The sequence below is a fragment of the Rhinatrema bivittatum genome, chromosome 1 (assembly GCF_901001135.1).
Source record: "Rhinatrema bivittatum chromosome 1, aRhiBiv1.1, whole genome shotgun sequence".
NCBI classification, from domain to species: Eukaryota; Metazoa; Chordata; class Amphibia; order Gymnophiona; family Rhinatrematidae; genus Rhinatrema; species Rhinatrema bivittatum.
Genome location: NC_042615.1, coordinates 385,131,232 through 385,147,034, shown reverse-complemented (window position 1 = coordinate 385,147,034; position 15,803 = coordinate 385,131,232). Strand labels below are relative to the sequence as shown.

Sequence of the window (15,803 nt, the reverse complement as noted above, 5' to 3'; positions counted from 1 at the left end):
CTTCACTACAAAATGACTCAGCCTCTAGCTTGCTAATCACCCGTATGTAAGGACTAGCAGTCCTCACGAAACCCACCCGCCACCCCGTGGAGTTGGGTCTCATACCTCTTATTTTATTTTTTGCTAAAGCTTATTGCTACAATACGAGACTAGAGTGAGACCCCTGTGGCAGAGAATATCTTGGCATGCTGGGCATGCTCAGTGGCCTCAGTGCCAGCCAAAAGTTTCTAGAAACTTTGACAGAAGTTTTCCCGCAATAGGGCTCCGTTACTGACGTCACCCATATGTGAGGACTACATCCTGCTGTCCTGGGATAACACCTATTACAAGGTAAGCAATTTTGTTTTGTGTGCACAGCAGGAGATGTGTGTACTCGGGTAAAATCCACTTGGGGTGTGCCAACCCAATATATTCGCATATCTCTCTATTTTTGATGCACATAAATGCTTTTAAAATTCACCTTTTGAGGCTGTAAAGTAACAAAATGCGGAAAAAATGACGAGGTCGGAGTACTTTCTAAATGTGTGTGCGCATCACAGGTAAATAAAAAGCATAAGCTGATGAGACTGACTGAGGTAAAACCAGATATTTAGTGCATATCCTTTCAGCAAATATAACTTCCTCTTATGATGATTTGGGTTCTGGAGTACTGAGAGAGCAGTAATTTAGTAATGGTGAAGATGGCTTTATTAAAAGCAGTAACACTTTGGGGTTTACTTCATCTAGTTTTCTTAATTTGCCTTATCTGTTCAAATGCTTTTCTGCATATTTTTTTAGATGTAAACATCTGTATTGTTAGTCCTTATCTTTATGGTTGTATGAGTCCAGGAGACAGCAATTTAAATATTCTAGATCTGACATTTTTCTGCTTGTATGTAGCACTTTATGCCCAGAGCATTTCGATCTTGCTGATTTCTTGATCTGGTAAAATGTAAATCTCTCAACTGTTAAATGCATGGAGATTTTTTTAATCTTCAGCCATAGGGCTTACCATATTCAGGTGGTATTGGATTGTTACCTTGGATCAACACTTATTAGATCTTGATCCTAGAATGGCTTATTTCAGTATCAGGCACAACTAAAAATACTTAGTCATCTGACCATGTCCTTCTTTAATCATGATACTTTTGGGTAATTTCAACATGTTTATATTACATTATGGCACTATTCCTTAATCTGTATTGGCTTGCTAGTAATGTGGTGTTAGAATTACTAAAGTCTTAATACTAAAACATAATTACATTTCTTTTTACTCAGCAATGCAATTGGCCCTCTGGTGGCTCTGTGGTTGATCTATGAACAAGGTGGTGTCATGCAGGAAGCTTCTACACCTGTTTGGCTGCTTTTTTATGGCGGTGTTGGGATCTGTGCAGGTCTTTGGGTCTGGGGAAGAAGAGTTATCCAGACAATGGGTAAAGATCTGACTCCAATCACACCTTCCAGGTGAGTCTAGGTCAGAGATCAAATGCACAGTCTAGATTGAGAAATTGCTTAAGGCTGCCTAGTGGCATTTTGTTGCTTGCTTATAGCAGTGATTTTTTTTTCCTAAATGGAAAATATCATATTCTGCATTAGTGGGTTATTTGCTGGGCAGAAGGTGGTAGGTAACCTAGTTTCTGTCTTTCTCCTTCACGTTCCCAGTAATATTAAAATAAGCTTTAGCCGTGCAGTGGAAAGTAACATCTAACATTCTGGGAATGTAATGTTTCATATTAATTGTGGTGTACTATTTAAATTTATAACTGTTGTAGCTAACTTCATTACTAGAAAGCATGATTTCAATGTAGTGGAAACTTGTATGATATAGGAGCTAACCAGATTGTGCATGATATTTATTTCTCATTATTGAATTAATATAATTCATTGATCAGTAAGCAATGAAAATTGGAAGAATATTCGGGTAAGAACTTGGTGCATTGCATGGTGTCACTCAAAACGGATGCAAAGTGTGACTGTGAAGTATTTTCTTATGCTTCCCACAGTGGGTTCACTATTGAGTTGGCTTCGGCGTTCACAGTTGTGATAGCTTCCAATGTTGGACTTCCTATCAGTACCACACACTGCAAGGTATGCCTTTGCCATGTGACTGCAGTCAGGGCATTCAAGACTATTCATCCTTCATTCTTCTGCCCAAATCTTTTCCTGGTGGTATGAGTGTAATTGAAAGAAATCAGGTTGTTTTGGATAAGGAAAATTATGAAATGCTTTCCTGGTTAAAGTGAATTTTTTAGATATTTATTGCTGAATGGAAGGGCAAAATCTTTAGCTGCAAAACTTCATCCATGCCACCTGGTTTAGATCTGCAGTACCTTATTTTTAACACCCCTGCCCACTTTAAAAGGCTATGGCATCTTCATCATTCACTCTTCACTTTCTTGATGCATGCATGGCATATGGGTTCCTTCCTGTAACTTTCACACTTCACTTTCCATGTGTTCATGTGTTTTTTTTCTTCACAGTGGATTTTGCATTGAAGTAATGTGTGCGCTAACCGTACTTGTAGCCTCAAATGTGGGTATACCCATAAGCTCCACTCATTGCAAGGTATTGGGAGTTTGTAGTGGTAATGCAACAAATTATCTGGATGTAATATTTAAAAAATGCATTTTGCCTTCATTACATAGGTTTATATAAAATAACTTCTTACAGAAGGACCTTCTATTTTCAGCATGAAATTTTCCAGCTTGTGATTTAAGCATGACTATATAGAAGAGTACAGTTAGATAATGCTCTCCTTTTTAGATCAGAAGCTCCCAAACTCACTTATCAAATCTCCAAGTAGACCTATTTTATGGAATATCATTCATGAATATCTGAGATTACATTTAATCTAAGTTAGGTTTATTTATAAACTGTAGTTATCCTGAAAATTTGATATGTACAATAGAAGGAGTTCTTAAAGACCAGATTGGGTAGCTAATGCCATGGTGTATATTTACACTTGAACTTAAACAGTGTTAAGACAAATTTAATTTAGCTGAATTGTTGAAATATCCAGATATATGCAAAGCTTTATTTTATGGTCCGGTACAAAAGGATCAAATTTGTTACCCAACAAATGTTTGCTACATCTCCTATGAGACATTTTCTTGCAAACAGAAAAATGCTTATTAAATCTTGATGGAATAATCTTGTGTGGTTAGCTTGAAGCCCCACTGGCAATGCTGTGTTGCCATGCAAGAACATTAGGTGTGATCCCAAGCACAGCTTCTCATTCTTGGGCAAGGAGGTGCTGCAATAATGTTCACCAGCCCCAGGAGAGTGACCTTTTTTTTTTTTTTTTTTTTTTTCTCTGCTAGGCTTTACCTGGAATTTCCTGTTACATGGCTCTGGAGGAGCTGTACTTAGCCCCTAGCTAAATACATTTGCTGTGATGGCTGGGGTAGACAGAAAGAGGACTGAAAAAATTTGACATAAAAACCCAAAAACTGAACTAAGGCTTCATAGTGTAGCATCAGAGGTCCGTTTCAATTTGAGCAGGAGGAAACTGCTAGGAACAAAGTTTAACTGAGAAATCTGGGTTTATGAATATGCTTTCAAGCAATGCATCAAGAATGCAAGTGTGCATCAGATTTGCCCCTTGTGTTAGTAGGTATAGAATTCTAATCTGAATGGTAAAAGGGCCGACAAGGAAGTTCTCTGATCAGGGTACTGAATTATGGGTTAGAATTTGGATGCAAGCTTGTCGGTCTTTTTTTGCTGTGCCTTTACTCATCTAATTGGATGGTAATAGTTCCTGATTTTGTTTTTGTTGCCCACCCTCCCTTTTGGAAATATTCATGCAGGTTTTTGATAGATGGCTTGATAGCACATTTAGCACCATGGTGCCTGCATGCATCTGGAATAAATTGCACCTTGGTATCTTTGGATGAAAGGTACAATAAGTCTAATTACTTGATCCCATGGTTCTGTAAGTTGGCAGACGACATGAAGGCAAACTGTAGGTACTAAATATATATTTTTTTAAAGCAATATGTAGGTAGCCATCAATTTGACTTTTTTTTTCCCCCAGATTACTTGCTTTGCTTGTTTCTGAACTGCTTTCTGACCCTCATTTTGTGTGAAATTTACTAACAATCAAATTGTATAGAATTGGGTTAATGAAGAATGGCAATTTGCTGATACCTCTAAATTCCTAAAGTCAAATTCAACCCAACATACAAAAGATTTCATTTATAGTACGCTATTGTGAGCAAAAAATGCGAAATTTTGGCAAATAGTGAATGTTTACCATATTCAGTGAAACTTAGCATGAATCTCATGCATCCCTCCAGAAGGCAGGCAGATGCTCATCTGGAATTACCATAATTTATTTGAGTTTGTTTGCAATGTACCTCCTATGGTATTACAGAATGCTTTGTAAAATACATTGCACTCACAGCCATTGATTGTTCTGTAACATACTAACAGGTCGATCCAGTAAAGTGTGCTCCGTCGGAGCGCACTGTCACCCTGCTCTGGACGCGTGTTTTCCCTTACCCCTTATTCAGTAAGGGGAGGAAAACACGCGGCCCACCCGCGGCACCTAATAGCGCCCTCAACATGCAAATGCATGTTGATGGCCCTATTAGGTATTCCTGAGCGATCCAGTAAGTAAAATGTGCAGCCAAGCCGCACATTTTACTCTAAGAAATTAGCGCCGCCCAAAGGTCGGCGCTAATTTCTTCCGGCGCCAGGGAAGTGCACAGAAAGCAGTAAAAACTGCTTTTCTGTGCACCCTCCGACTTAATATCATAGCGATATTAAGTCGGAGGTCCCCAAAAGTAAAAAAAAGTAAAAAAAAAAATAAAAAAATTTTGAATTCGGCCCGCGGCTGTCGGGCCGAAACCGGACGCTCAATTTTGCCGGCGTCCGTTTTCCGAGCCCGTGGCTGTCAGCGGGCTCGAGAACCGACGCCGGCAAAATTGAGCGTCGGCTGTCAAACCCGCTGACAGCCGCCGCTCCAGGCCAAAGGAGGCGCTAGGGACGCGCTAGTGTCCCTAGCGCCTCTTTTTCCTCGTTTGCACCGCGTCGCCTAATTTAAATACTGGATCGCGCGCACCGGCGAGGGGCCGGTGCGCGCGCCGGGAGAGCGGGGCGTTAGTCCGCTCTCCCACGGACTTTACTGGATCGAGCTGTCAGCTTGATAAATTTTGCTGTCACATACTTCTATTAGCTGTCATGAACACTACCAATCATTGCATTATAACACACATTTTATACTCCACTACACAATCATAGAACCAAACAAAATGCCTGATCCCATATATAGCTTCCCCCCTCTACTCCCCCAGTGGCTCTGCAGGAGACAAATAGAAATACTCCAGCATGTTGGTCTCCATCTCTCCTGGTAATAAGAGGGACCTCTGCTTCTTACTGTTTCCCCCTTCATGGAACATGGCTAGAGCAAAAATGCCATGTTGGGTCAGAGCAAGGTCTATTGAGCCCAGCATCCTGGGTAGACAGTACCCAGTCTGGATCAGGTACCCAGCAAATTCCACAAAGTAGACCTATTTATTACTCGATCCCAGGGATAGCAATAGCTTTCCTCAGGACTGGGTTTTGGGCAGATGGTGCCCCCCTTCCCCCTCCCACCACCCCCCGGGCTTCTTTGGCCACAGTGGGATAGGATTTACTCAGCCACTGGGCCTGTCTTGGGCCATAGTAGGATGGGATCTCTCATGGCTACAGAGCCTCTCTTCGGCTGCAGAGGTATGGCATCTGCCATAGCCATGCCACTGCAGGATGCATGATGCTGGCAATGGCCAGGGTGCCCCAGCTCACAGCACCCTGGGTGGCAGCCAGCTCACCCACCCAGAATCCAGTCCTGCTTTCCTTCATGTGACTAGCTAATGTTTTAGGAACTTTTCCTCCCTCTTAATCCTTGCTATGCTAGCTGCCTTGACCACATCTGGCAACACATTCCACAGCTTAATTGTATGCTGACTGAACATGTACTTTCTACAATTTGTGCTAAAGCTGCTGGTTAACTATGGAATGTCCCCATATTTTAGTATTTGAAAGGACAAATTACTCCTTGATTTCCTGTTCCATCCAACTCATGATTTTATGAACTTCTGTTATGTCTTCTCTCAGCTGTCTCTTTCAAACTTAAACAACCCTAACTTTTTAGCTTCTTAGAGGGGATAGACTAGTTCCCCTACAATCATTTGTCACCTTTTCTCACAGGACAAGCAGGATGATAGTCCTCATATGGGTGACATCACAGGATGGAGCCCTGTACGGAAAACTTTTCTGTCAAAGTTTCTACAAAGCTTTAACTGACACTGGCACACTGAGTGCATTGAGCATGCTCAGCCTGCAATTATCCCTGTGAGCCACAGGTGTTTCCCTCAGTCTTCCTTTTTCCGCTCTGCAATAAGCATAGCAGTTATGAGCTCTGAGAAATTCTAACACATTTTCCTTACGGAAACACTTAAACATTTACAAACACTTTTCCCTGCACGGGTCTCCCTTCGCGTATGTTTATTTGACGCTCTGTGAGTACAGTTAAAGGATAAGGGTGTGTATGGCCAAGCCAATCATATGCCGTTTTTTCGATCGGTTCCTGTCGCCTTCCTGGCCTGTCAACCAATTGCGGCCTTCCCTCTCTCCCTATGTTTTCAGTTAGCAACACATAGCCTGCAAGTGTCCCTCTGTGACACACTGCCTGGCTATTAGCGCTAGGGGACGGGACTTCCCACGGTTTCCGTTGCCTCCAGGGCCACTTTTGATTCAAGTCCTTCGATTCCTTGGTACCCTCGCGCAGTCAATGCCCCGTCGCTACCCCCTTCAGACCGTCGTGGATTCTTAGATGCCATTGGTACCCCTCCCCCACAGTACACTGATGCCATCTGTCCCTGCTTTGTTTCTAACAGTGCCATCCATGTTTTTCATCCATGGCACTGATTTTTCCTTGGGTTTCATCGGTGCCATCATTGCCCAGATGGATGCCATTGACGTACACCTTGTCTCGGTGCCATCCATGCCCGGGTCGATGCCACAGTCGCCCGGGGCACTTCCATCGATGCCATCCTTCATTTTATTGATGCTATTGATGCCCAGGTCCATTCCATCAATGGCCGTCTGCGCCCACGCTGTTTCAATCGGTGTCTTCGATGTTCCTATCTATGCGTCATAGACTCTGTCAATGCCGGTATCATTTTTCTGATGCCAACAATGTGGCATCAAATCGAAAAAACATCGTTCCCATAGATAAACTACACTGATGCCATCGGTGCTTCCGTCACTGTCATCATTGCTCTGGCCGAGTCATCGACGTTTTTTCATATATATTTTTTGACGATACCCTCGAGCAAGCTCGGCCGCCATCGACACAGTCATTACTAACATAGCACCGCCACGTAATGCCCTCGCTGAACAGTGCTCCATGCGTTGGGTTCTTATTAAAGCCCCATATTAGCCTATGACACTACATAGTGCCAGGAGCAGTGCAGGCATGCTGACAGTCTGTCATCAGTCGCCATCCAAAACAGCGAGGGCATCCATCTCTGCGCTGGGGAAAGACAGGGCCGAGCACCAATGCATACATTGTCACAGACACTGTGACCGTCCGCCACCAATTCCATCCAGAACATCTGTGCTATCCTTCTCGATGCTGGAGAATGCCCGGGCCGAGGAACATCACCACTGCCATCGCCACTGTTCCGCACAGTGCTGGCGGTCCTTGGTGCTCCAGAAACACCAGAACGAGTTCCGAAGAATTCTGCACTGGCGTCACGAGACATCTAGCCGCTGCGACGAGGGCCGGGTCCATGAGCCAAAGATGGCTCCCCTGTTCCAGAGGCGTGCCCCATCGACATCGGTGCGGGATTGTGGCCCTCCACTAATTACAGTGGTAGCACCAGCCACGCTCAGCCTGTCTCCTCTATACCTGCGCCACCATACCAGGCATCAGAGTTGAGACTGATGTCTACGTCAGACAGGCTACCCCTTGATGACTCCTGAAATCCACTGAGCCAGCAATCTTCACTGGCTCGTCCTTCGATCCACATCTGATGGTAAGTACCCGCTTCTGCGGCATTCCCATTGAGATGTGTTCTCTAATTTGAGCCACATGGTTTGAAAAGTTCTAGGTCATGTACCTTCCAAGAACCGTATTAGTGTCACATATTGATATGTCATCCACAATACCAAGAGAACCTCTCTAATCATTTCTTTGGGATTGCATCAGGGCATCCTCCCTTCTTCAGCAACGAGGCTCTGTACTGATTAATGCTCTGGCTTCTGGTTCCTGCTTCAGAACCAAGTTCCAGGTGCATTCGCTGATCTGCTAAACAAATACTGCCTCAAGTGCAAGTCCACCTTGAAGCCTGATGACAGGTCTCAATGTCTCCTTGTACAGCACACAGAAATGCAGGTAAGACTTTACCGCTCAGGCTCCCATGGGAGGTTACATGATATCCAGTTTACATCAGCCCTCCAGTTGGACACCTCCTAGTCTCCCAACTGGCTGGATATCAGAGCAGCCACCCCACCTTGTACCAAAATTCCCAGTAACTCCCCGGACGCTACAAAGCGCAGGAGGGGGGGTTGGGAGTTTTTAATTACACTATTCTTTCTTTCAACAGAAAGTAGTTACTCTCCGCCCATCCTGGACCTCAATACCAACTTTCTTCAGAAGGCACAGGTAAAATGGTATCTCTTGTTACCATGCTTCCATATCGCAGTAAGTACATTACGTCTAATCTTTCTATGTGCTTCATGGTGAGTCAACAATATTACAATCCCAAGCTTTGCCGGTTGCACCAGCTTCGGCAACTGGGGTATTCATTGAATCACTATCTGTGACTGCTGTTTCTCTGCGGAGTGCAACATCATTCACGCTTTTCCTTGCATGGACGGCTGCATAACCACATCAGTCACGCAAGGAGCTCTAACTTCTTCATGACTCACTATACATTTACTAACTGGGATTACTGTCACTGCCATAAATCCCTTATCCAACACTTCTGGATAACCACAGTCATAATGACCTTCCTGTCCAGCATACGCGCAGACATTCTAATAAATTCTTACATGTCCCTGCATGCATTTTCCATAACCTCAGCACCCTCAATTCTTCATTGTCTGGCCATGGGGTTTTTTCACTATGCACTTTCCTCAGAGATCCAAAACTGCTATGGGTTAGATTCAGTGAAATTCCATTATAACTGGGTCTAAGCTGTTCAACTGCTTTCGTCCCTCGTCCATATTGCAGATCTAGAACCAAAACCTACTCTGATTTCTGCTCACATTTACTCAGGGTTGAAAGTTTGACCTAAAAGCTTCTCAACCCAATATGAGTCTACTCCACTCCAGGCACAGTTTCACATGAACTTCCTGGGAGCTTGTAGCATGCGTTATACTCTTATGCCTTCCAATACTGCCTCTGCAAACAAATCTTTGTGCATACAGACAGCATAGGGACAATGTGCTTTCAACACAAAGCACGCACATCCTAGCTGCTTTGCAAGGAAGCTGCGCAGCTCTACCCTTGGCCCTTGCTCACTCCATGTATCCTTGGGCCACTTATCTAAGAGATTTGCTGAACGCACTAGCAGACCTTCTCCATGTAGGTTTCCATCCTCTCGAATGGTCTCTGACTACATGTGTAGCGGAAAGACTCTTCTAACGCTGAGGTCAACCGAACTTGCCTCTGCGTCTGAATCGAACCATACGGTGCACAGATTCTACTCCTACATGTTTCCGATGCGTTCCTATAGAAGCTTTTCTTCCATCAAGGGCCTCTTAAATGTCTCTTCTGCTGCCTCTCATAGCCAACACTCTCTAATGTTGAACCGGGACGGGGTTTGTTGTTCCTGGCCGAGACCAGTAGGCTTCCCATACTTCTCAATCTATCACACCAGTAACAAATTTGCCTTTTCACAAGTCAGCCTCAAATCGTAGACTCACTGATGTTCTCAGGTACTGGTAGCATCACGAAACCTTCCACACATAAATCCTACCATTCAAAATGGCATGATTTACATGACGCATATAAAAAGGTATTTCCCTTTTCTTTTTCTACACCACTCTTTTCTCTTGTTCCCTTGGATTCTGCTCCCCAGACATCCTCCACATAGGTACACCTCTGTTCCAATTGGTGTATCGTTTGGGAGTGGGGATACCCGATTAACAGTAAACCCCTTCTGAGTCAGCTTACCATGGATTATCCACTGATCAAGCCGCCTCTATTTTCACTAGCCACAGAATGGAATCTATATTTCGTGCTTAAGTCTCATACGTTCTCCATTCAAGCCTTTCCATTCGTCTCATTTCAGTTTGGCATGGGAAATTCTTTCTCTAATGTCATTTCTGCCAACAGGGTCAATGAGTTACACCCCTTGTTACATACTCATCCGACCCTGCGTTCCTCCGTGACCGAGTGGTTTTATGTATTCAACTTCATAATCCTTCTTAAGGCAGACGTTGCAGATCACCTTACTCAGAATATACTCTGCCCATTTTTCCCAACACCTCTCTCTCACCAAAGCGAGTAGGAAAACCTCTCTCGCTTTGGTGAGAGAGAGGTGTTGGGAAAAATGGGCAGAGTACTTGCATTCTATCTAGCTTCACTACACTCCCATAGGAATTCCACCTAACTCTTTCCTTCTGTGGCAAGAGTCAACCTGCGAGTTCCACTGGGCAAAAAGACCTATTCCTCCTAATTGACGGTCTGTATCTCTTTTCCTACCAACAAGCAGGCATTTCACTACAACACTGTGTGTAGCCACACTCTGTTGCGCCTGTCCCAGCCTCAATAGCTTCCCCTCGGCGGCTGCTGCTGCTGCTTGTACATTCTTATCAGGCTGCAACCTGGAGCTCTCTCCGTACCTTCGCAGCCCATTATTGCTGAGATAAGACTAGCCAGCATGCTCCATGTTTGGCCAGTCCATCTACTCTTAATTCTTTTCAGTTTAACTACCCAACATCCTTCCACCAACCCGTTACGGGTTTCAGGATGCCCTCCATTCCAAATTCCACCCCCATCATTGCACCTTTTGCGTGTCTTGGGTGCATTTGCACTCTCGGGCATCCTCAGCACGGTACTCACCCATATGTGAGGACTACCATCCTGCTTGTCCTGTGAGAAAGCAAGTGTTGCTTACCTGTAACAGGTGTTCTCACAGGACAGCAGGATGTTAGTCCTCACGAAACCCACCCACCACCCCGCGGAGTTGGGTCAGTATTCGTTTTTACTTCTATTTTAGTTTCGCTTGCACTTTTAGCTATAAAACGAGACTGAGGGAGACAACTGTGGTTCACAGGGATAATTGCAGGCTGAGCATACTCAGTGTACCAGTGTCAGTCAAAGCTTTGTAGAAACTGACAGAAAAGTTTTCTGTACAGGGCTCCATCCTGTGATGTCACCCATATGTGAGGACTAACATCCTGCTGTCCTGTGAGAACACCTGTTACAGGTAAGCAACACTTGCTATATCAGCCGGCTCATAAAAGATGGCAAAGATAAAGCCACCTCAATTGTGTACTACTGGTGATTGTACAGGATCTGGAATAGCATGCACACAACACCAGAAGTAGTTCATTAAGGGCACATTCAGAGTAGCATGTAGTCAGTTATGCAATGGGATTGCTTTTTACCACCATCTAAGGAAGATAAACTTTCTTCGAGAAACTTCTCCTTGGATAACGTGCCCAAGGGAGCAGGAGGAGTTCTTACCTCCTGGGCTTAAGGGTACTTTGTCCAATTCAAAACAGATTCCTGAAATGTTAAACTGGTTCTAACCATGTGTTTGGTCCTTGGGGCCCTTTAGGAGAGTAGAGCTGGAAGATGTTAGTTTTGCCCTGACCGTTCTTCCTTATTCTAGTTAAGGAAAAGGGCAGAAGGGTCATGGTGGTGTGCCACAGCATGCCACAATTTTAAGGCCCCAGGGAGTTGGATGACAAGATTTTAGTTACAGGTCCAACCTGGGAGAATCACTGCAGGCCACATTCTGGATATATCAAACAGCTGCTGTTCCCCTACTTGCTATAGTATAGTTTGACAAGAGGTATGTTGAAAACATAGCCATATAATTGAGCCTTGTAATAAGTATCAGCTCCTGAAGTAAAGGTCAAATAGCTAGCTACTCTTAAATGTTTGGGTATAGCCAGGACAGGTAGGCTACAAGAGAACTGAGATACAAAGAAGACCTTGTGAATGCAGCACAGGTGACAAAAAGCACAATTCTAGCTCGCCCATTATAGTAGTAAAACTGGTATAAACTGATCACAGTACTTAGACTTGCAGCATGAAAACAAACATGCAGAGTTTTGTAGTTGCTTGGAGAGAAATTCTCAAGAGGTATGCAGTCACTTGAACAGTTTCCCATGGCCTTCCATGCAATTAGAATAAGAGAATTCACATACAGACCAGAGTTTTGAATTTCAAAAATATGGACTTTTGACAAAATGGGATATACTTGGAGGAAGAACTAGAAGACCGGGAGAAAATGGGCAAGGTGGAACAGTGAGCAGATAAAAAGGAGCTATTTACAAAGCAAATAAATATGTATGTTAGTTTTTCCTTGCACTTTTGTTTACTTTTCTGATTTGGTTCTTAAAGGAGGTGGCTGAAAAAATAAAGGCAAAAATAGCTTTCAGGAAGTATGAAAGATCCCAAAAAAGCATTACAGGGAAGAATACCTGATGAAACTAAGGGAGTTAGAATGCAAAAAGGTCAAGCGGAAGAAAGGATTGCCAGAGATGACAGAACATTTTTCTGATGTAAAAAAAGAAAAGCTCAACATGGAATAGTGAAAATGAAAAGTGAAAAGGAGCAATGTGTGTAGAGAAACAAAAATGGCAGAAATATTAAACAAATACCTCAGTTCAGTGTTCACTAAAGACCACCCTGGAGATGGTCTGCTGGTTGACAAGACCATAGAAAGGAATGGGGTAGATTACTTCTCTTCTGTAAAAGGAGTTTTATAGGAAGAGCTATGAAAAGTGATTTCTTTGCTTCGGTGTTTACTGAAGAGGATGTTGGGGAGGTACCCGTAATGGAGAAGGTTTTCATGGGTAATGATTCAGATGGACTGAATCAAATCACGGTGAGCCTAGAAGATGTGGTAGGCCTGATTGACAAACTGAAGAGTAGTAAATCACCTGGACCGGATGGTATACACCCCAGAGTTCTGAAGGAACTAAAAAATGAAATTTCAGACCTATTAGTAAAAATTTGTAACTTATCATTAAAATCATCCATTGTACCTGAAGACTGGAGGATAGCAAAGGTAACCCCAATATTTAAAAAGGGCTCCAGGGGCGATCCGGGAAACTACAGACCGGTTAGCCTGACTTCAGTGCCAGGAAAAATAGTGGAAAGTGTTCTAAACATCAAAATCACAGAACATATAGAAAGACATGGTTTAATGGTTTTATGTTCTAAGTCAGCATGGCTTTACCCAGGGCAAGTCTTGCCTCACAAATCTGCTTCACTTTTTTGAAGGAGTTAATAAACATGTGGATAAAGGTGAACCGGTAGATAGTAAGTATACTTGGATTTTCAGAAGGCGTTTGACAAAGTTCCTCATGAGAGCCTTCTGGGAAAAGTAAAAAGTCATGGGATAGGTGGCGATGTCCTTTCGTGGATTGCAAACTGGCTAAAAGACAGGAAACAGAGAGTAGGATTAAATGGGCAATTTTCTCAGTGGAAGGGAGTGGACAGTGGAGTGCCTCAGGGATCTGTATTGGGACCCTTACTGTTCAATATATTTATAAATGATCTGGAAAGAAATAACGAGTGAGATAATCAAATTTGCAGATGACACAAAATTGTTCAGAGTAGTTAAATCACAAGCAGATTGTGATAAATTGCAGGAAGACCTTGTGAGACTAGAAAATTGGGCATCCAAATGGCAGATGAAATTTAATGTGGATAAGTGCAAGGTGATGCATATAGGGAAAAATAACCCATGCTATAATTACACGAGTTGGGTTCCATATTAGGTGCTACAACCCAAGAAAGAGATCTAGGTGTCATAGTGGATAACACATTGAAATCGTCGGTTCAGTGTGCTGCGGCAGTCAAAAAAGCAAACAGAATGTTGGGAATTATTAGAAAAGGAATGATGAATAAAACGGAAAATGTCATAATGCCTCTGTATCGCTCCATGGTGAGACCGCACCTTGAATACTGTGTACAATTCTGGTCGCCGCATCTCAAAAAAGATATAATTGCGATGGAGAAGGTACAGAGAAGGGCTACCAAAATGATAAGGGGAATGGAACAACTCCCCTATGAGGAAAGACTAAAGAGGTTAGGACTTTTCAGCTTGGAGAAGAGACGACTGAGGGGGGATATGATAGAGGTGTTTAAAATCATGAGAGGTCTAGAACGGGTAGATGTGAATCGGTTATTTACTCTTTCGGATAGTAGAAAGACTAGGGGACACTCCATGAAGTTAGCATGGGGCACATTTAAAACTAATCGGAGAAAGTTCTTTTTTACTCAACGCACAATTAAACTCTGGAATTTGTTGCCAGAGAATGTGGTTCGTGCAGTTAGTATAGCTGTGTTTAAAAAAAGGATTGGATAAGTTCTTGGAGGAGAAGTCCATTACCTGCTATTAAGTTCACTTAGAGAATAGCCACTGCCATTAGCAATGGTTACATGGAATAGACTTAGTTTTTGGGTACTTGCCAGGTTCTTATGGCCTGGATTGGCCACTGTTGGAAACAGGATGCTGGGCTTGATGGACCCTTGGTCTGACCCAGTATGGCATTTTCTTATGTTCTTATGTAAAGTAGACAAAGCCATGGGGCCAGATGAGGTACTTCCCAGGGTAAGGGAGCTCAGATGTCTTGGCAGGTCCCCTGAGAGACCTGTTCAATAGATCCCTGAAAACAGGAGTGGTGCCATGATTGGAGGAGAGTGTTTGTGGTCCCACTTCATAAGAGGTGGTGGTTGTGTGGATTACAAATTGGTTGATTGATAGTGTGAAACGGTAAATGGAACCTACTCTGAGAGAACAGTGTTAAGTGGAGTCCCACAGGTATCTGTATTGGGACCGATTCTGTTCAATATCTGAGTGACATTGTGAAAGAGAGAAAAATAGTTTTTTGCAGGTCTTAATATCTGCAAATATACAGTGGAAATGCCTGAAGTAGAGAGAATGAAGAGATTTAAAGCTTGAAGATTGCACTTTTTTGCACTGAACCCCCATCTGCCAAATCTTTGACCAGTCATGCATCTGGGGCACGGTAATCTAAGAGCTGTATATGTGCATAGACTAGAGGGATTGTAGTGTGATTGCTTCACCATCTTCAGAATGACAGACACTGACAAGGCGATAGCTAAAGCCAGAAGAATGCTGGGCTGCATAGAGAGGAATAACGAGTAAGAAAAAGTGATAATGCCCTTATACAGCTCCTTGGTGAGGCATCACATCAAGTTTAGTTCCAGAGCCCTTATCTCAAAAAGGATAGAGACAGAATGGAGGGAATCCAGAGAAGGGTGACCAAAATGGTATGAGGTCAGTATCTGAAGACTTAGGAGAAACTGAAGATCTGAATATGTATACCCTGGAAGAGAAGTGCAGGGAGATAGATTAGATCTTCAGATGCTGAAAAGTTTTAATGCTGCTAAACATAAACCTTTTGTTGGAAAGAAATCATAGAAGTAGGGGGTCACGAAATGAAACTCGAGGGAGGACGACTCAGAACCAACATCAGGAAATTTCTTCAGAGGATGGGGATGCCTTCCAGAGAAGGTGGTGAAGACAAAAACAGTGAGATTTCAGAGGCATGGGATAAACACTGGATCCCTAAATGCCAGAGGTTAGAAATTAAGAAAATGTATGTGGGTAACTTGGTTCAGC

The 15,803-nt window shown here is 43.3% G+C and overlaps 1 protein-coding gene across 1 annotated transcript in view; it reads left to right on the top strand.

The window, feature by feature from the left end:
* The window catches only part of SLC20A2 (solute carrier family 20 member 2), a 238,562-nt gene that overhangs the window by 148,687 nt on the left and 74,072 nt on the right, over positions 1-15,803 (top strand). The window contains 2 exon segments of the mRNA XM_029601333.1: positions 1,258-1,443; positions 1,983-2,067. Coding sequence (XP_029457193.1) covers positions 1,258-1,443; positions 1,983-2,067 — 271 coding nt within the window.